The following is a 21,787-nucleotide window of genomic DNA, read 5'->3' on the forward strand; positions in this document are numbered from 1 at the left end:
TCGTGTTAGATACCGTATGAGCTTAGATGACTTGTGAAATGATAGATTGCTATTGTTGGGTCAGCTTTCTAAACCCTATCATCTGATTCTTGACTGTGTCATATGATATAGTGATTAGTTTCTTATACTTTGTGAGGATGGTTAGAGGTTCACCAACTAACTCTTAATCGTGTACTCATCTCAAGTGACGTGTGTTTACAAAATGTCGATCATTTGTTGGCAATGATATGGGGTCTCTCCCCGATGGTTTATTTTACTATGTCGTTTCTAATAGAGGTAGCTAGTAACTCTTAATAGCGAACTTGTCTCGACTGATAAGGATTTTCATATATATTTGTGAAGATTATGAGTTGTAGTGATAAAGTCATGCATTGAAATGATTAGTGTTATGAGAAGTTTGTGTAGGGGATGATTAGGAGATCTCAAACTATTTTTTAGGCATGATACATACGTTCACATATTCATTATTTCATTAATAATAAGAAGATGTACCATACATAGAACATTCATAAGGGCGTGGATTACTAGACAGATTACAACTAAAGTTGTTTTTATTTAGTAACTTTCATTCATGACCAATACTTTTATTTTAGTTATAACCTTCTTAGAATGGCCTTTGGCCTATGATATTGCCGCGTGGATCATAATTGCAAATGATGAATGTACCACGATTGTTTGTGCATCTCACTTTAGCACATCCAATTCTCACCGAGTTTCTCCACACCACTTGAGTGTAATGACCACACACCCTGCCAGCTGCACAAGTATTAGCGCTAGGATTGTAGAATTGTTTCTCATCAACCCACATCCGAACAGCATTAGTCCCTGACAAGTCAGGGCTACCCCATGCAATATTCTCTCCATATGGTCCACCTGAGTGCACCAATCGACAATCATTGATGCGTTGGTTGGCATATTGTCGAGCAAAACTAGCTACCCTTTCATCCCACTGGACTGGCCCAACGCCAACTTGGGCACGAGCTGCATTGTGGGCATTGACAAAGTCTTGAGGCGAGTCTTGAGCTAGAGAGGAACGAAACATGGCAAAGCTCAAGACGACATAGAAGATGGAGAGGGAGAGCTTGAAAAGATCCATTATTTGGAGATGGAGTTGTGATACAATGGTTAGAAGTTTGGCGTGGAGAAAATGGGATGGCTATGCAGTGATTTATAGGCATGAAGTTGTGGAATATTATACGAACAAGGAGATTATTTTAGGGTGGTGGATTATTCAAAAGCGGAGCATACACGCAACTAGAAATTATTAATTATAATCAATATTGATTATTTGTGCATCTAAGTTACTATATATAATAATTAATTAAACTAATACTTTTTTCTCGTTATTAATGTTTAAAATATATTTTTTATTCAAATTAAGTTTTTATTTAAGGGTTGAATTTTAAAAACTAACATATTTGTTTTTTATTTTTTATTTTTTATTTATGGGTTTAAAATTTATTTTTTAGTTGGTCTAGAAATTTAAAATTAGTTTTTAATAGGCTACTACTCAATTTTATATTTTCTAATAAATATTTCATTTAGTTCAAAATTCATATTATTATTAATTTTTTATATTTTTCATTTCAATTGTGAGTCAAATTTTAAAATGTTTTCAAATTTTGGTTTAGATTTTGAAAATACTTGTAAAAAGTACGTAATGAACTAAAAAAAATGATCGGGTGGAAGTAATATTTACGAGCTTAATTTTAAAAAATCAAAAATTAAAATCTAAACAGTTAATAAATAGGACCTAAGATGATAATTCTCGATGTTGATATAGCTATTGCTAGATCGAAAACATGAAACTAGAATAGCTTTGAATACGACATGAGTTAGTACATGAAAGGGAGAATAAGCCAAGATTGATTTTTCTAGAAAGCAAACAAAAATGGCCTTGGACAAACTTGTGGAGGCTTTGGGTCACTAATCATGCTTGGAAATGAGACAAAAACATGTACACTAAGTCGTCGTAGAAATATTATTCTCGACTAAATTGTTAGGGGTTTAAATTCTCGCACTCTCGTGAGCAACTACTTTGATTAAGAGATTAATGTTCGAATTTCTCCGCTCTATTTTAAAATAAAAAAATCAGCCCAAAATCATCTAAAAAATTTAGCTGATATAGAATGTTAAAAAAACGTCATCAACCCAACCCAATGAACTATTTTTGTGTTGGGTTATGAAGTTATTTGAGTTAAGTTAGATTCAAATAAATGAAAAACTTTATCAATTGGTTTGATTCATGGGTTACTCTAGATTGAGTTAAACCAAACAACTTGTTAATTTTTGTATTTATTTTATTTTTGTTTAATTTTAAAAATAATTTTGAAGTATTTGAAAGGTAATTTTTTTAAAAAATATATATTAAAATTGGGTTACAAATTTTAATTAAATATTTGAAAATAAACAAATTAATATTTTTTTTTTCAAAACAAAAAAATTGAATAAACCATCCCGAATAATCCAAATCAACTCCGTTTACAAAAATTTATGGTTGGGTTGAGTTGAATTCATTATTTAATAAAAATTGTTGGAATTGAAAAAATTTAGTAGCTGACCAATTAAATTGAATCTAAAAAATGTCTCGACTTAACCTGACTTATAATAAATAAATAAATAAGAAAAATAGTGGACGAAAAGAAGGTGGAGGCTGTATTATACTCGTGTATTTCACTTGACTTTTCAATTGTTTCCATTGATTGCTAGATTACAATGAGCCTAACTTTGAAAGATAAAACTTGTACATTTTTTCCATGGAAAAAATATGAAAGCTAATAATTAACCATTTAAGAAAGAAGAAAAGAATAACAAAGACTATCTCTAAATTGAATGGATTTGGAACCAAGATCAAATTATTTTGACATATATTGAAATTTGTATGAACAGGATGACAAATAATAAAAGAAATTCGAGTGCTAGGATGAAGAATGTTATTTGTGATAGAACCTTTGCAAGAGTTTAGAAAGATCGTTGCTTGAAATATCCCAATAGTCTTTACATGACCGAGCTAAATAGGGTAGAACTAAAAGTGTAACGACCCATATCCATGACTAGTAAATATTGTCCTCTTTAGGCTTTTCTTTTCGGGCTTTCCCTCCAAAGCTTTAAAACGCGTTTGCTAGGGAAAAGTTTCCACACCCTTATCTCCTCCCTAACCAATCCACCCCCTTCGGGGCCCAATGTCCTCGCTGGCACTTGTTCCTTTCTCCAATCGATGTGGGACCCCCAATAAATCCTTCCTCCTTGCTTGCACACAGTCTGATGTCTAACTCTGATATCATTTGTAACGGCCCACATCCACCGCTAGCAGATATTGTCCTCTTTCGGCTTTCCCTTTCAAGCTTCCCCTCCAAAGCTTTAAAATATGTCTGCTGGGGAAATGTTTCTACACGCTTATAGAAGGTGTTTCGTTTTCCTCCCCAACCAATGTGAGATTTTCACACAGAGCGTGTTGTTATCATGTACAAGTCAAAATTGACGACAAAACTTTGAGCATAAATGTGTCATCAACGTAAACTTTTCAAAATTTTAATTCTAACAATTACCCATTTAAGCTTAAGAAATTGTTAATCGAATTCTCTAAGAACTAGGCAAAATTATATTATGGATAATGTTAAGGATATTTAGTAATAAATTATAGTTTACCATATATATTATATTTGATATTTTATTATAAGGCAAATATAGATATTTGCCTTATTACTATAGGTATCTTTCCATTTATTGTTATTTCCATTTATTACTATTTCCATATCCTTGTAATTTATTTGACTATAAATAAGATAATTTTCACACCATTTAGGTGTGGTGGATTAATCAAACATTCACATGGTATCAGAGTCATTTTGGTTTAGCAACCTAGATCCTTTCTTTTCAATGGCTTTTGAAATCTTCTACTGTTCTTCTCCACCACCACTGTTGTCTTTGATGCCGCAGGGGCAGTCGTCATGGCTGTCACATGCAGAGTCGATTGATTATTCTTTGGCTCCACCTTTTTGACCTCCAAATCATCCTTCGCCATACTCTGTACATACAACCTCACCTTTTCCAAACATAGCCTCTTTCATTTTCTTCCCAATTTTTCCTTCATCCTTCACAAAAACCCTAATCTTAGGATCTTCATCAGCATTCCTCTTCGAAAATATACAGAATCTCAATAAGCCCATCGACCTTCTGCAGAGATTTACCTTTGGAATCTGGGCGCCGCACTGGCATCTTCGCCAACCAAGTTGCCACTGCCCTTCTCGCCAAAATTGGCTCCTTCGCCCCAATGTGGCGACTCTTCCAGCTGCCCTTCTCGCCAAAATTGGCTCATTCGCCCAATGTGGCGACTCTTCCGGCTTCAACATTGTCTTTGTCCCTTGCTCTAGGTTTCCCCTTCTACTTCTTGGGGTTAGACATATTCTCACCAGAGCCAAGTCAGCATCGTCGCTAAACGACAATCCCTCTTCATGGGTTAGACATATTCTCACCGAAGCCAAGGCAGCATCGCTGCTGAGCGGCGATCTCTCTGCAGTTTTCGATGGCCAAGAAAGTGTTTCTCTACGCCTCCTTTGAACCAGGTTGTTAACATTTTTGCGAAAAGTGTTTCTCAACCTCTTTGAATTTTTCAGATTCAAGCTTCACGTTCGTTTAAATCCGACGCTTAGCTTGCGGTGGGGTGTTAAGGATATTTAGTAATAAATTATAGTTTACCATATATATTATATTTGATATTTTATTATAAGGCAAATATCTAACATTTGCCTTATTACTATAGTATCTTTCCATTTATTGTTATTTCCATTTATTACTATTTCCATATCCTTGTAATTTATTTGATTATAAATAAGATAACTTTCACACCATTTAGGTGTGGTGGATTCAGCAAACATTCACAGATAATATTATAGATTTTTTTTTTTCAGGATAAAAAATTTAAAACCCTAAATTCTTCATTGTTTATACCTTAACCAATTGAATTACGTCAAGAGTCTGGAAAATTTGTTCGATCCACGTTCATAAGAAAAGGCTTTTGGAATAGACCATAATAATTTAATATGTATATGAAGGAGTTGTCATTATCAACCAAGTCGCCAAGACATGTGAGTCAAAGTCTATACAATGTTATTGTTCCCTACTAGAAGCTTCCCTTTGAAGCAATATAATTTTTCTAATAGAATAATAATTACTTGTCCCAATGAAATTGGTTTTTGTTTTTGGTCTAGCTTAAGATTATTTTAGACATTAAACAATATTGATTTAAGCCAAGTCTTGTTTAGAAATTTTTATTTTAAATTTTAATGGTGATAGATTGAAATAATACAAATTGAAATGTATTCTAAATTAAGTTTGAAAATAAAAACGACAATCCCGAGTAACGTTACAGATATGGTATCAAGTAAGTCTTGTTTGGTCGAATTAGGTTATAATGGTATTTAAACCCTTGATCAAATAAGCCCAAAATGACACATTTAGTATTTGACCTAAAACTCAAACGATTGGACCCAAAGCCACTGAACCCGAGACTCGAATGGTCGAGCTGAAAGGCCATCAAAGTTCAAACCCATATACTCATGGATAACTCATAAACAATTGAAATATTGAAATCGTAATAGAAAAATTAAAGAGAATTTAGAGACAAATAAATTAGAAAAATTCTCTAAGTTTGTGAAGATCGAACATTCCATGAGGACTAAAAGACTATGAGGATTATAATAATACCTCAACACTTGAAGACTAGAACTCAGGAGAAAAAAATTCTCACCTCTCGAATGAAGCATAGGTCTATAAAGGTGTGGAAACATCTTCTTAGCAGATGTGTTTTAAAAATCTTGAGGAGAAACCCGAAATGAAAAGTACAACAGGACAATACCTGCTAGCTGTGGGCTTGGACCGTTAAAAATGGTATAAGAGCTAGAAATCGAGCAGTGTACCAGCAAGGATGCTAAGCCTCAAGGGGGTGGACGCCAGGTGGTGTGCTGGAGATGATACTGAGCCCCAAACGGGGTGTACACTAGGCGATGTGCCAGTGAGAATGCTGAGTCCTAAAGGGGATGGACACTAGGCGGTTCTTTGAAGTTTATCCCCGTGGATAAAAAATGTAATCAAACTCTTTTCCACTTATTTAATGAAGTATTTTAAACAAAGAATTCATGTTTTAAAACTTAATCCATATGGTTTCCTTCCTCATTCCCAAAGAGCACATGGGACTTCTCTTGGTAAACGCATAAATTCACCATAAATAATCCTTTCCATAGCTTACCCGACGCCTACCGCAAAGCTTCAAAGTCTAAAGGGGATGTCTTGATTCAAATTTCATCCATTTAACACTTAAAAAGCCCTTTGCTTGCAATGCCCACTTTCACTCACTTTACCACCTTCACAATTTTATTACCATCACACTATAAATCTCCCTACCCTTACTTCCATTTCCTCATCCAAACCCGAACAATGATGACTATTCTTACACTCATTCTTCTTCTTTCGACCCTTTTAGTCAAATCATCAGATGCCCAGAATTCAGCTCAAGATTATATTAATAACCACAATTCAGCCAGATCATCTGTCGGCGTCGGAAATCTTGTATGGAACACAACTCTAGCTGCCTATGCTCAAACATACGCGAATTCGAGGAAAGGAGATTGCCAATTGGTGCATTCGAACGGGCCGTATGGCGAGAACCTTGCAAAGGGCAACAATGGATTCACTGGCACAGCTGCGGTGAAGCTATGGGTTGATGAAAAGCCTTACTATAGTTACAACACTAATGCATGTGCTGGAGGTGAGTGTCTTCATTACACGCAGGTTGTTTGGCAAAGCTCTTATCGTGTTGGGTGTGCGAGAGTTCAATGCAACAATGGCTGGTGGTTTGTGTCTTGCAATTATGATCCTCCAGGCAATTGGGATGGCGAGTGGCCTTATTAAGTATGCTAATGATAATAATAATAATAATGAAGTTCGTATATGCTTTTGTTCTTGAAAATAAATGGTGCTTGAGATGATGATGTTCTCATTAGTTGGTGTTAATACACATGTTTTTAAGTTTATGTCGGCTGTTCTTAACATGTTTTTATGTAAGTTCTTGTTGTTCTTTCTCCTTGCTTTGTTTCTCCAAAAATATTGAACATCATAGTTCAATAAATATGTATATTCAAAAGAAACTTGTGTCGGATCTCCAACAATGATTCTAGTTCTCAAAATTTCATTTCTCGAATAATGGTAGCGAACTAGCTAGTCCCCAACAATTACAACATTTTAATTTAATGTGACTCAACAAAAATAATAAAGGTGAAAAGTCGGAAATAACCCTAAACACACGAAAGTTTGAAATTTAAGTTTTTGGTATATCATTTGATATACGTATGTCAACGTGATTGTTCTACTTCTTTTTCGGTAGATCAAGAATATCATTGATATACTTATATCTTATCGACATATTTTATTTAGAATGTAACTTCGATTTCTTAATATTTTTTTACATAGTCATGAAAGATTTTAAAAGATAATGTGAAAGACAACAAACGATGCAATTTAAAGATTGGTCTAAAAAGTTTCCTTAACCCTATCCAATCTGAAATGTTATCTAATCCAACCCAACTCTTATAGTATGGATTGGGTTAGTTCGAGTTGTCAGAATTAATGTACACCTTTCATTTTTTTTTGTTCGGTTCTTTTCACCTATTTTTTGCTTTGGTTAATTTTTATTTTTCTTCTACTTTTTTATTTTTCTCGACTCTTCTCAATTTCTCATTTTTTTTGTGGCATGATTTTCTTTTTCTATTTTGTTTTTAATTTTATTTTTGTTGTTTTTTTAGATACAATAAGTTTTGTTTGTAGTTGTGGTTTCTTGTTTATTATTATTTTTTTCTTAATGCATTTACCAAATTTAAAATAGATTCGGCGGCACAAATTCTTAGATACGGTTAATTTTTAGTAAAGATATTGAATAGGGACATAAACAATTCGCACGGATCCCAAATGATTGAGAGAAGAAATAAAAGAATGAAAAACAAATTACAATTTACTAAATCATTTGACTTAATGAAAAGTGTAACGTTCATTAGTAGTCGATATTGTCCTCTTTAAACTTTTCCTTTCGGTTTCCCTTCGAGATTTTTAAAAGGAATCGGGTTTAGTAGAGAGGTTTTCACACTCTTATAAAAAATGTATCGTTCCCTTCTCCAACCGATGTGGGAGCTAACAATCTACTCCCCTTCAGGACCCAACGTCCTCGCTGACACTCATTCTCCTTTCTAATCGATGTAGAATCTCACAATCCACCCCCCTTCAAGGCTCAGTGTACTCGTTGACACTCATTCCTCTCTTCAATCGATGTGGGATCTTACAAACTACCCCCTTTGGATCCTAACATTCTCGTTGACACACCGCTCAGTGTTCTACACCCTTCAAGTCTTAGTGTCGTCGCTAGCACACTGCCTAGTGTCTGAGTATGATACCATTGAAACAACTTAAATCCATCGTAAGCAGATATTGTCCACTTTGACCAGTTACGTAAGGTCGTCAGCCTCACAGTTTCAAAGACGCATTTTAGAACCATGAGAAAACCGTAAGACTGACAACGATATACAACTGGCCAAAACAGACAATAAGGCCAGACAATAATAAATTTGTTACAAAAACTATCCAGCAATAATTAATCATCTAAAATTAACAAATCTAATAAATTTGTTAGATATAATTGCAAAAGAAAAATATTAGTTATTTATATAAAATTCTAATAGAATTCCACACCAATTATTTTATCATGGGACATTCTATCTCTAAACATAATATTTCCAAACATCTTTAATAAAATATTCAACCAAACAACTCGAAACAATTCGAACTAAATCAAATTTAAATGCAGAAACAATTATGAATTGTTTTATATGTACAATTTTTTTTTTTTATAGAAATTTGAACATAGAAAGAAACGAGAAACACGAACAACATGGGACCCAACCTTAGTAATCAATGTATGTCCTTTGTGTTTTTTTTTTTTTTTTTTTTGGCTGCCTTGCTCTTTTCTAATTCTCGCAGGCAATCACGCAGTGTGAAGAAGACGAAGACCCGACTGCCAAGTCTTTCTAATAAACAAACTTAGCAATATCTCAGTTTTCACGTTTTTTCTTGAGTCCTCTTTTAAAATGTTCATGTATTTGATTAAGTGTATTTTTTTTTCCACGATCGAAAACGATTTTCATGTTCGGTTCAGAGAGCATGCTAGCCAACAGGTGCTGAACTTTGTTTTCTTTCCATAATAATTCTAAGTAGTAAACGATTGAGATTGAATATGTAACTGTCTAAACCCACCGGTAGTAGATATTGTTCGCTTTGATCTTTTACGTATTGTTGTTAGGCTCACGGTTTTAAAACATGCCCATTAAGGAAAGGTTTCCACGCCCTTATAAGGAAGACTTCGTTCCCTTCTCCACCCGATGTGAGATCTCGCAATCCACTCCCTTGAGGGCCAACATTCTTACTGACACACCGTCCAATGTCTGGCTATGACACCATTTGTAATGGTCTTCTCATCACTAGTAGATATTGTCTGTTTTGGCACATTACATATCGCCGTCAGCTTCACGATTTTAAAACACATCGGTTAGGGAGAGGTTTTCACACCTTTATAAAGAATGTTTCGTTCTCCTCTCCAATCGTATTACAATCTCATAGAACATAATAGAAATAATTATAACAATAAAAATAATTATATCCAAGTCAATGTCATGTGCAAAGTCTTGATCTTAGTCATCCAGCTAAGGAAATTTCTCTTGGGTCAATGTCATGTGCAAAGTCTTGATCTTAGTCATCCAGCTAAGGAAATTTCTCTTGGGCTGCTTTTGGATAATCAATCAACCCATTTTTTCTCACAATTTCTCCATAAATTTCCACATTTTCATTCTTATAAATAGCAACAATTCTCATCCCATTTTCCCACACAAATATCTCATCATTTTCCTACTCATAACCCAAAATGGCTCTCATCAACCTCTCCCTTTCTCTCCTTTGTGTCTTGAGTACTTCTATCATGTTCCCCTCTATGGCTCAAGACATGTCTCAAGACTTTGTCGATGCCCATAACGCCGCTCGTGCACAAGTCGGTGTTGGACCCATCCAATGGGATGAAACTGTGGCAAACTATGCCCGACAATATGCCAACCAACGCGCCAACGATTGCCAGATGGTCCACTCTAATGGGCCTTATGGGGAAAATCTTGCAGGAAGCTCGGCTGACTTATCGTGCACTGACGCAGTTCAAATGTGGGTAAACGAAAAACAATTTTATGATTATAACTCCAACTCGTGCCTTGGCAACGAGTGTCGCCACTACACTCAAGTAGTGTGGAGTAAATCTGTTCGAATTGGATGTGCAAAAGTGAGATGCAACAGTGGTGGTACTTTCATCACCTGCAACTATGACCCGCCTGGCAATTACGAAGGTCAATGGCCATACTGAAGAATGTCACCTTAATAGTAAGAGGACGTGCACTAAAGTTATGTTCGAGTCAATAAGAGAAGCTTTGAAGAGTCGTGTATCCCTTTTTATCAATCTCTCATTTAGCCACCTTTTAAGCATTGGGTCTCTTTTTATTGCTTCTTTTGTCTTCCTCCTTTGAGGCTATGAGCATTAGTTTATGTTATTAAATAGTTTTTATGGCATGTCAAATATAGAAAAATTATACTTTAGGTCCTAAAGTTTGGGTTAGATTGCATTTTGGTCCGTAAAGTTCATGAAAAAAGCTTTTATTCTCCTCGGTTATTAAATAAATTCTCTTTATTATAGGTTGCATTAGTATGCTTGAGGAGTGAAACATAAAATTGAAAGTTTTTAAGACATCCACTCTTCAAAAAGATTTTTGGTTATTTTCTAGATCGAGATTGATCAGAAGATCCTTTTAATTGGCTAGAATACGTTACTAGAACAAAACTAGATCTTGTGGAATCAAATTAAATATTTGACAAGACATTTCATACCATACTAAAAAAATCAATCATTGTTTACCAACCACACATTGTCTAACGAAATCCAATTCTCTCTCGATATGTTGCTCAAAAGATTCGATTTGTGTGGATTCTTTCACAACTAGAGAAGAAATATAACATTGTTTGCTTTAATTTATCTTTATTAATCTAGATCAATCACCTATAAAAACGAGTCTAATATTGAAAAAGTTAGATAATCATGCGTAAACGATCCTGTAGCTATCAACTATCTCGATATTATATGAACTCATGTCCTAAATAGTTTCAACATATTAACTTGATAACACGGTCTATCACATGTATCTAGGCACAACCCTAATCATTCATCTCATTCAATACAATTGTGAAACTTATGACAACTCTTTCATAGTTGTCACATTGTATAATCATCATAGGAGTGACCTTGTGCCATTACGATGCTATGTGAACTCTTGTCACTCAAGACATGTTCACTACTAGAGACATGTTCACTACTAGAGACGGGATAGTAACTTGATAAGCTAACAAGGCAAAGCTCAAATAGGAATTTCAATCCGCTAACCTTTTTAGTTAAAGTAAGGCTTTTTCCTACTTCAAATTTCTCAAAACTCCCTAGTTATGATATAAAATCATAAAAAATATTAGTTGGTTGAAGTTCGATAGAGAAATAGAGAAAATGGTTCAGAATGGTCCAATTGAACCAGATTGGTCTAGTTCAACTGAACCCGTCCAACTTCACATGATAATGATTTTTTTTTCTCTACAAAAAAATGACAATATGGAACAACTCTATGTTCACTACTAAAATAAAGTCATTACTTCATACGCAACATGCCTAATGTGTGCATAAATTCATTTAGAAACATATATGTGTAAACGATGCCAAACTTAAATTATAACAACTAATAGTGAGGTTACCTACTAAGTATTTCTTAAAATACTCAGGTAAAGGTAAAGGTAAAGCACCTATACATAGATGACAACGTTGTGATGATGGTCATGAGACCAAGCTTAGGGCAAATGCATCCATGTTGTTTTTCTTAGCCCTTAAGTTAGATCACAACAAATACTTTATTTTCTTTGTTTTATTTAAATTTTGGTTATTTATTTTTTGCCTCATTGTTTTTTTACAATGAATGTGTAAGTTCATGGCTCACAATCGCACTTTGATGGCGGCGGAATTGCGATTGTGCGGCACTCAGTAAGTTCATGGCTCACAATCGCACTTTGATGGCGGCGGACTTGCGATTGTGCGGCACTCATTTCTCAGCAATAAGTGAGTTAAGCCTATTCATTCTCGCGTCGCCTATGGCCAACCGACGTATGCTTCTCAGCAATAAGTGAGTTAAGCCTATTTATTCTCGCGTCGCCTACGGCCAACCGACGTATGCTTGAGCTTCTGGCCCCCGTTCAAGAAGAAAGTTTTAGAGCAGAGAGTGTTTTGAACACAAGATTTGAGAAATTAAAATGAAATTAAAATTGGTGTTAGATGGGAATGTAAGCAAAAGGCAACAATAACGGCTTACTATCGGGTAAAACTATTGAGTAGGGGGAAGTTGACAATTATTATTTCTTTTAAATGATTTTTTTCGTGCATTGCAATTAAGTTATGCATGTAGTGGCGACCTTGATTTGAACAAGAAATTAGGGTTGTTACAAATGATATCAAAGTGGTACCTCTCCCATAAGATGTGGTTTGGGGACGAATCAAGTCGAAAGATGGTGGACATGTGATATCTGAGTAAATGAGGGGTACATGAATGAACCAAGACCACATCCGAAGGAGAGCAATCATGAGGATAGAATAACTAAAAAATGCTTAAAAGAATTGAAAATCATGGCTTATACCAACAATGTGTACTTTTCTTTTTGGTGGCTCAATCATAGGAATTTCAAATTGAAGCATGCTTTACTTGAATCAATTCTAAGAAAGTGAGGATAAAGTATGCTAGAAGTATTGATATGTGGAGATAGTTTTCACTTTTAGGAGTAAGCAATGTAACCATGTCGGAGGGGATGCATAGGAATGTGGGGGCATACAGGTATCAAATCTAAGGTTGCTACATAAACGTTCACAAAGAAGTAGCATGTGGTTGGAGTATTTAAAGAAATACTCTCGTAACTACATAAGGAAAGGAGCTGGTAAAATATCATGGCATACATAGATATCGTAATGTATACATCCATACTAATCAAAATGGGAAAGTATCTAGATGCACGTGACATACAAAAAGCATGAGGTTCCATACCTTTAAATCATAGTATATACTTATGATGCAAGTCATACTTCCATTCTTGTTCATATGAGACATACATGATACTTTTCATATTATCAATGATTAAAATACATGGTTTTCTAATGTCATATAGGCACAGAGCGAGCGTAAAGTAATTTACATGGTGTGGCACATAAAGATTCATGCATCATACAACATTGATAACTTAACATAATTCCATGACATAAAAAATCATATCATAGTACTGACAACACAGCACAACATTACATATGGCATAAATATAACATAACACATGTCAATAAATCATAAAACAACATAAAATGTGTAGGGGCCATCGGAGTACAGAAAGTGTAAAAAACGAATTTGAAAGTCCAATATGGTAGGAAGGTCTCCAAATATATTAGACCTAAGTTGGAGCCGAGAAGCCAAGTGAATCCATACTCTGAATCGTCCAAGTGGGATGAAACAGAGTATCCATTGTAACTCACATTTTCGGATAACTTTCTTATTTTTATTAATGACTTATAGAGGCAAAAACCAAGTGGTAATCAGAACTGTGAGTAAATAGATAGCTAACTTGTATACAAAGCTCGAGTTTAGTATTAAAGGATTGGATATGATTTGGTTTTCATAAAAGCACCTGATTAAACAAAGTTCATATTAAGTATAGAGTTTAATTGGTTAAGCTAGGAACTCGTAAAGAGGCACACTATTGAAAATCGAATAACAGGGTTCCTGGCAATGGAATTGAAATGAAGTACACAAATGAAACAAAGAATGGTTATAATAATACTTAAGAAAGGAAAATGAAGTACATAAATTGAAACAAAGAACGGTTGTAATAATACTTAAGAAAGGAAATTGAGTAATAATATTGAAAGAATAAAGGTTGATGAAGAAGGTATGATGATGAACTAATAGGGCTCCTCGCCGACAATGTTACCAGCAGGATTATAATTGCATCCAACCAAAGTCCAATTGTTATGGCACTTAACAGTGGCACAACCCACAAGAAAAGTGGCATTCCACACCAATTGGACGTAATGGCGGCACTCACCACCCACGCATTTGTTGGTTTTATGGTCATAGTACTTCTCCTCAGCCGCCCATGCCGCCACCGCACCCTCCGCCGTCAAATCCCCATTTGACGTCGCCAGGTTCTCCCCATAAGGAGAGTCTGTGGAGTGCACCATCTCACAAGTTTCCACCTTGGTTTGGAGATAGGCTTTAGCATGTTCTTCAAGTTCTTCGTCCCAGAACACCGGACGCTCCCCTTTCTTCTCTCGAACTGCATTGTGTGCCTTAACGAAGTCGTCCCCGGGTTCTTGACCTACCACCACGTGCCTTAGGCTTAGTGCAACCAAGCACAGCGTCGCCGCGAGTGTTATTTTCGACATCCTTTTTTTATTTAAGGCTTGATGATGCAACAACAAAAAAACAAGAAGAAGAATGTGAGGATGGATTGCTTGTGAAGGGTTTTTGTTTTTTTATTTATAGGCACAACCAATGCCTTTCACTCAAGGCTTGGCGTCATATGCGCCATGGATTCCAACAATCAACTTCCTAATTTAGTTCCTCTCTTCTTTATTTTTGGTGTTTTTCTATTCTTAGTTGAAGTCAATCAAAAATTCAAAAAAGTTGTTCACATCAAAGATTTTGAAATAATGAAAATAACCTAAAGTAACGAAGAAATTGAAATAATGAAAATAACATAGAGTTAAAATGTTCCATACTAATCTATATGCTACTAAATGAAAATGCAAGCTAACCTATACTAATCTATACTAAATGAAAATGCAAGCTAACCTATACTAATCTATACTAAATGAAAATGCGAGTATGGACCCACCAGTCGGTCCGCATACCTCTTGGGCCCTTTCTAGTCGGGTGAGCATTCTCTAGTAGCTGTTGATGCTGGACACCTTTTGGGAATAGCGATTGTCATGGCAGTATTATGGTTAGCATAATGATTGTTTCCCTGCCTCATAGCATACATGTCTGTACTATCATAAAAGGAGAAGAGGTATCTCCCGATTCATGAACACACAATAATGCATGAGGTCCCAACATTTTTCCATTTTCATTATCATGTACTATAACCCTTTTAGCATTTTCTTCGTATCATTTTTATCGTATCTTCGAGACTTATATCAGGTATTACGTCGAAGTGGTATGAGTAGAACGTCGAAGTGGTATGAGCATTTTTCTTCGTATCATTTTTATCGTATCTTCGAGACTTATATCAGGCATTTTCATTTAGTAGCATACATTTTCATTTAGTAGCATATAGATTAGTATGGAACATTTTAACTCTATGTTATTTTCATTATTTCAATTTGTTCGTTACTTTATGTTATTTTCATTATTTCAAAATCTTGGATGTGAACAACTTTTTTGAATTTTTGATTGACTTCAACTAAGAATAGAAAAACACCAAAAATAAAGAAGAGAGGAACTAAATTAGGAAGTTGATTGTTAGAATCCATGGCGCATATGACGCCAAGCCTTGAGTGAAAGGCATTGGTTGTGCCTATAAATAAAAAAACAAAAACCCTTCCCAAGCAATCCATCCTCACATTCTTCTTCTTTTTTTTTGTTGTTGCATCATCAAGCCTTAAATAAAAAAAGGATGTCGAAAATAACACTCGCGGCGACGCTGTGCTTGGTTGCACTAAGCCTAAGGCACGTGGTGGTAGGTCAAGAACCCGGGGACGACTTCGTTAAGGCACACAATGCAGTTCGAGAGAAGAAAGGGGAGCGTCCGGTGTTCTGGGACGAAGAACTTGAAGAACATGCTAAAGCCTATCTCCAAACCAAGGTGGAAACTTGTGAGATGGTGCACTCCACAGACTCTCCTTATGGGGAGAACCTGGCGACGTCAAATGGGGATTTGACGGCGGAGGGTGCGGTGGCGGCATGGGCGGCTGAGGAGAAGTACTATGACCATAAAACCAACAAATGCGTGGGTGGTGAGTGCCGCCATTACGTCCAATTGGTGTGGAATGCCACTTTTCTTGTGGGTTGTGCCACTGTTAAGTGCCATAACAATTGGACTTTGGTTGGATGCAATTATAATCCTGCTGGTAACATTGTCGGCGAGGAGCCCTATTAGTTCATCATCATACCTTCTTCATCAACCTTTATTCTTTCAATATTATTACTCAATTTCCTTTCTAAAATATTATTACAACCATTCTTTGTTTCAATTTGTGTACTTCATTTTCCTTTCTTAAGTATTATTACAACCATTCTTTGTTTCAATTTGTGTACTTCATTTCAATTCTATTGCCGGGTGAACCCAGTTATTCGATTTTCAATGGTGTGCCTCTTCACGAGTGCCTTTACGAGCTTAACCAATTAAATTCTATACTTAATATGAACTTTGTTTAATCGGTTGCTTTTATGAAAACCAAATCATTTAATCGGTTGCTTTTATGAAAACCAAATCATGTCCAATCCTTTAATATTAAACTCGACCTTTGTATACAAGTTAGCTATCTATTTACTCACCAATTCTATTAAGTTTTGCTCGTTAGTATTAAGATAAATGAAAATTACATTTATATTTGTGTTTGAAGTTGACTCAATTTTCTTCCTTAATTTTTTTGAAATTTCTTTCTTCCTTTCCCTTTTAGGAAGGAAGGATTAAGAAAATCCTTTTGATTTGGTTGGTTAGATTGAAGAGAATCTTTTCTATGATCAGATTCGTGCATGACCATGCTCCGTCTATCTTATTTAATAGTATGAAAATGCATTCATTTCCTTTGCATTGACTCGATTTATGATACTACCGAGTGAAACAAGGGATCTAAAGAACATAGGCTAGACTCTATTAGTAACGAGGTCTTTGTAAGAACAGAATTTGGTGCAATGTTTCCCAGGGGAGGATTAAGAAAATCCTATTGATTTGGTCTTTCTTTAAAAACATGAAAAAAAGGCTCGAATGGTACGATCCTTTTCCTCACCCTAGAATGAATGGTACGATCCCTCCCCTCACCCCAGAATGAATGGATCCTTTCCCTCACCCTAGAATGAATGGATCCTTTCCCTCACCCTAGAATGAATGGTACGATCCCTCCCCTCACCCCAGAATGAATGGTACGATCCTTTTTTTTTTTTTTTTTTTATTGAGACTGAACCTAAACTTGTTCTCATCTATATACTAAGATAGACTTCCAAATATTAAATAGAAAGTTGGATCTACCTTCATTTTAAAAATAGAAAAAAAAATGAGAGCTAATGTAACAATTAAAAATTAGAAAATATGAGATCAACCCAATTTGATACCAATGGGTATGATCAACCCAACCCAATTTATATCTGAAGTTTTCAAAATGGTCAGTTTATAGTTTATAGATTACTTCAAGGTCACTCTCAACTTTAAGGCCTCCAAAAATTCATAACACACTAAGATTGAGTCGCATACAATCATCTGGTTAAATGTTAATATTCGCAACTAACGAATTTATAAAGAGAGGTTAAACATTTCATGGTTCGATCTTTATATAAACTCGATTTTTATGTAATGGATAACTCAATTTACAACTATAATAATCAAAATTATTATTAAAAATTAAATAATTAATTATGAATCTTTAAGACATAATTTCGAACAAGGTCTTTCGGAGACATGAATCATAAGACATACTTTATATTCAATAAACTCCCATATATATCTAATACCATCAAAGTAGACATACTTTATATTCAATAAACTCCCATATATATATCTATATACCATCAAAGTAGACATACTTTATATTCAATAAACTCCCATATATATCTATATACCATCAAAATATTGATACAGTTAGTTAATAGGTTAATTTTGTCACACATGCTTTTGAGAAAAATTGATTTAGGTCCCTCATGTAATATTTATTGTGTATGCATCTCTAGTCCCAATAAGAGATTATTCACTAGGTATCGTTAACACTCGAGTTTCCAAAACTCTTTTTTCGAGTAAGGACAAAGACATACAAAGCGTGTGACGAGCTCAGTTGTCTTTGTATTTTGTTCTTCGGCAAGTTTTATTTAGTTTTTTCTGTTAGATTTTAACACTTTTTATAATTTTACATTAACTAAAAGTTATTTATATATCAATGATAAATTCAATTCAATAGATAAATGGATTGACTTTTCAAGTTCACTACTAGTTGTTCACGATTTTAAAATGTGTGTTAGGGTCGGTTAGGGAGTGGTTTCTCACAATCCGCCCTTACCCCTTTAGAGGCCATGACTCTAATACCATTTATAACAACCTAAACCGCTTATAAAAAAATGTTTTGTTACTCTCTCCGACCAATGTTGACTCAAATAATTAACATAGCTTACGTTGAGCTTGGCCATTGGTTCACATGGCTACAAAGCCCTATAACTGACATAGCCTACCAAGATCATTGCGGCTGCCAATGCAAAGCCATGGTTTTTAATAGCACCTCTCGTGGGCATTGCCCATGTGAGTGAGCATCGCTTTCATAATCTTTTCCTTTATTTTATCTCCAAAGTTATAAGAACATGCATGTCAACATCTAAGCTTTCTTTTAGATTTGTGGGCTTTCTATAAACTATATACCCATATTTTATTAATAATTCATATAAGTCAAAAATTAAAGTGGGGTGATCCAAAACTTTATTGTTTAACCACAAAATACTGGTGTTCGTGGATTGCATTGAGTCGGGTTGAGACATTTTTTAAATCTATCACAATTATTCGAGTTGTTCAATTTTCAACCTAAATAACTCTCGTTAAATATTGAATCCAACCCAAATCAACACAACCATGATTTTTTTTGGATTGGATTAGATTCGTGTACAACCCAAACCTACTAATAGCAGATATTGTCCAATTTGGCCAATTACGCATCATCATCAGAGTGAGTCATCAAATGGTTTAATGTATTAGTCGGAGTAGGGCTAGACCCTCTCATAGTAGACGCGTTTAAAAATCATGAGTATGACGGTGATATGTAACGAGCCAAAGCAGCCAATATCTGCTAGCGGTAGGTTTGAGCTGTTATAAATGGTATCAGAGCTAGACACCAAATGGTGTGTCGGTAAGGATGTTGGGTCCTTATGGGGGTGGATTGTGAGATCTCATATCGGTTGGAGAGGGAAACAAAACATTACTTATAAGGGTGTAGAAACCTCTCCCAAGTAGACGCGTTTTAAAATCGTGGAACTTACAACGATACATAACAGGTTAAAACGAACAATATCTATTAGTGACAGACTTGAGATGTTACACTCACGTTGTGCATATCAGTTATTCAAATTTTTATTTTTAATAAAACATTACAACAATTATATATTTAATAAAGTTCAAGCCATTATTGTCACGTCTATATCTCTTTTAATTTCTCCGATAGAATTTGGTTGCTTCATTATATTCTGGTTGAGACAATTAAATACAAGTTGAGATGTCAAGCGTTCTAGATTTCTTTTTTCCTTTTTGTAAAAAAATTTCTATATTTTCTTTTAATTTCCATTTTAGATTGAGATGTGAAATTTGAGTGGGCTATATTGGCAAATCTAGCAATAATTTTTTAGATTTATGTAATGATCCATACTCAAAATTTAGATCAAGATTCGAATTTGACACGTGATGGTCCCGACATCCTATGTGACATGGTCACGTTACTCTCTATTCCGCATTTGATGACCCTGACATCCTCTACGACATAGTCACATTACCTACTCCTCGTTTCTTAAGAGTAAAGACTATCCCCAATTTAGATCAGGATTCGAATTCGCACGTGATGATCTCGACATCCTATATGACATGGTCATGTTACTCCTTGTTCCGCATCTGATGACCCCGACATCCCCTGCGGTACGGTCACATTACCTACTCCTCGTTTCTTAAGAGTAAAAACCAACCCCACAGACCAATACAATTCCTTACTCCTTGCTTCATAAAAGTAAAGACTATCTCCACAGATCAACACGACTTTTTCGTGGGATGCTTTATCCTCACTCGCATGCATCCCAAGAAAATTCATAAGAGGTTACTCAATATAGAATTACTACAAGTAAAGCACGTTTAACCATAAAGTTCCTATGATTGAGCTATGGAAAGGAAAGATGTATCTGATTGGTATAAGTAGTAACTTTCAATTCTTTCAAACTTTTCTTAGTCATTCTATCATCAAGGATCGCTCTCATTTAGATGCCCCTCGTTTACTCGGGTGTCATAATTTACAAGTATTTCTTTTTGTTTTATTTATACCAATTTTACTCTTGTCGGTATATTTACAACTTATCCTACAGTATATCAATACTCATTCGAAATTCACTTGAAATTACACGAGTACCGATATATTACCGATACAGTAATGATATACATAAAATGTAATTTATATTAGTATTGGCATACTATTGAAACACGATATTATACTTTATATGCATTTCGAACAAGTATTGTTGAACTGTTCATACAGTAATGCTTCACTTGAAATTCTATATTCAAATGAGTGCTTGTATACTATTTATACACCAATTTCATACTTGAAATCAATTTTGAATGAGTATTGATATACTACTCGTACATTAGTAGTATATCGAAATTTAAACATTAAGACGTATAAACTACTCATTATACATATCTATATCTATATATATATATATATATATATATATTTTGTAAAATACATGCATATTATCAATAAGAACATCATAAAGTTCTTTCTTAATAGATCCCCCAAGTTCAGTAAGGATATTGGCCTACATAATTTCCAGGAGGATAATAGCTGCAGATCACAAAAACCCAATTGTTCTCACATTTCACTCTAGCACACCCGATATTCTTAGTGTTCCTCCACACTATTTGTGTATAATGACCGCACTCGTCCCCGACGCATCGATTCAAATGGTGGTTGTAGAACTTTTTCTCGGTCGCCCAAAACTTCACTGCTTCCACGGCGGTCATCTCGCCGTACCCCTCGGCAAGGTTTTCCCCATAAGGTCCATTAGAGTGCTCCATCTCGCAGGTTTCGATCTTACTATAGGCGTAATTCTGAGCATAGGCGGCGAGATTATCATCCCAAGAGACCGGTCCGACCCCGACTGCCGCTCGGATGTCGTTGTGGGTGTCGACGAAGTCTTCCGGGGAGTTTTGGGCGTTGGAGATGGGAGCTAGGAGGAACCCTACTAAGCATATGGTAGAGAGAATGGTGGGGGAAGCCATTTTCAAAAGGTCTTGGTGGAGGGGATTTGGGGTCCGGTAGAGGGCATTTATAGAGAGGGATTTAGTGGTTTTAAAGAGAAGGTGATTCTTTATTGTTTGTTGCATAATGGGACATTATGTCGATATGGGTCATGCATGTGTTCATCTGACCTACTTTTGTTGATAAATTTGCCACCTTATTTGGTAGGAAATTATTGCTTCTCATTGATGGCTAAGTCTTTCTAATTAATATGAGTTTCGTAACTATTTAGTTTTATATTTTCATCTATTAATATCTTTGTCGTAATATTTACACTAATTTATGGGTCTCAAACTAACGGATATTAGAGACTCATCAATTAGAATTAAGAACTAGTAAAAGTCTCATTGATCGAATCTGAACGGTGAAAATCGCAAAAAAAAAAAAAAAAAAAAA

General features: G+C 35.1%; 6 protein-coding genes across 6 annotated transcripts; 3 read left to right on the forward strand and 3 right to left on the reverse strand.

Annotated features, from left to right (window-relative positions):
• Positions 1-441: 441 nt before the first annotated feature.
• LOC111455432 (pathogenesis-related protein 1-like) lies at positions 442-1,145 on the reverse strand. Its single transcript, XM_023097100.1, has one exon. It carries the CDS (start codon positions 1,094-1,096, stop codon positions 605-607), a length of 492 nt encoding a protein of 163 aa, XP_022952868.1. The 5' UTR covers positions 1,097-1,145; the 3' UTR covers positions 442-604.
• Positions 1,146-6,354: 5,209 nt separating this feature from the next.
• On the forward strand, positions 6,355-6,983 carry LOC111455436 (basic form of pathogenesis-related protein 1-like). Its single transcript, XM_023097105.1, has one exon. The coding sequence runs from the start codon at positions 6,436-6,438 to the stop codon at positions 6,907-6,909; it is 474 nt and encodes a 157-aa protein (XP_022952873.1). The 5' UTR covers positions 6,355-6,435; the 3' UTR covers positions 6,910-6,983.
• A 2,949-nt stretch (positions 6,984-9,932) lies between these two features.
• LOC111455433 (pathogenesis-related protein 1-like) lies at positions 9,933-10,693 on the forward strand. Its single transcript, XM_023097101.1, has one exon. The coding sequence runs from the start codon at positions 9,962-9,964 to the stop codon at positions 10,442-10,444; it is 483 nt and encodes a 160-aa protein (XP_022952869.1). The 5' UTR covers positions 9,933-9,961; the 3' UTR covers positions 10,445-10,693.
• A 3,305-nt stretch (positions 10,694-13,998) lies between these two features.
• Positions 13,999-14,612, reverse strand: LOC111455435 (basic form of pathogenesis-related protein 1-like). Its single transcript, XM_023097104.1, has one exon. It carries the CDS (start codon positions 14,582-14,584, stop codon positions 14,102-14,104), a length of 483 nt encoding a protein of 160 aa, XP_022952872.1. The 5' UTR covers positions 14,585-14,612; the 3' UTR covers positions 13,999-14,101.
• A 1,172-nt stretch (positions 14,613-15,784) lies between these two features.
• Positions 15,785-16,356, forward strand: LOC111455434 (basic form of pathogenesis-related protein 1-like). Its single transcript, XM_023097102.1, has one exon. It carries the CDS (start codon positions 15,817-15,819, stop codon positions 16,297-16,299), a length of 483 nt encoding a protein of 160 aa, XP_022952870.1. The 5' UTR covers positions 15,785-15,816; the 3' UTR covers positions 16,300-16,356.
• Positions 16,357-20,843: 4,487 nt separating this feature from the next.
• Positions 20,844-21,427, reverse strand: LOC111455430 (basic form of pathogenesis-related protein 1-like). Its single transcript, XM_023097099.1, has one exon. The coding sequence runs from the start codon at positions 21,370-21,372 to the stop codon at positions 20,893-20,895; it is 480 nt and encodes a 159-aa protein (XP_022952867.1). The 5' UTR covers positions 21,373-21,427; the 3' UTR covers positions 20,844-20,892.
• Positions 21,428-21,787: the final 360 nt, after the last annotated feature.

This window comes from Cucurbita moschata, unplaced genomic scaffold, assembly GCF_002738365.1.
Source record: "Cucurbita moschata cultivar Rifu unplaced genomic scaffold, Cmos_1.0 Cmo_Scf00017, whole genome shotgun sequence".
Classification (NCBI taxonomy): Eukaryota; Viridiplantae; Streptophyta; class Magnoliopsida; order Cucurbitales; family Cucurbitaceae; genus Cucurbita; species Cucurbita moschata.

Bases quoted from the DNA above. Each gene is read 5' to 3' on its own strand.
- LOC111455436 (XM_023097105.1), top strand. From the start codon at position 6,436: ATGATGACTATTCTTACACTCATTCTTCTTCTTTCGACCCTTTTAGTC.
- LOC111455432 (XM_023097100.1), bottom strand. From the start codon at position 1,096: ATGGATCTTTTCAAGCTCTCCCTCTCCATCTTCTATGTCGTCTTGAGC.
- LOC111455430 (XM_023097099.1), bottom strand. From the start codon at position 21,372: ATGGCTTCCCCCACCATTCTCTCTACCATATGCTTAGTAGGGTTCCTC.
- LOC111455434 (XM_023097102.1), top strand. From the start codon at position 15,817: ATGTCGAAAATAACACTCGCGGCGACGCTGTGCTTGGTTGCACTAAGC.
- LOC111455433 (XM_023097101.1), top strand. From the start codon at position 9,962: ATGGCTCTCATCAACCTCTCCCTTTCTCTCCTTTGTGTCTTGAGTACT.
- LOC111455435 (XM_023097104.1), bottom strand. From the start codon at position 14,584: ATGTCGAAAATAACACTCGCGGCGACGCTGTGCTTGGTTGCACTAAGC.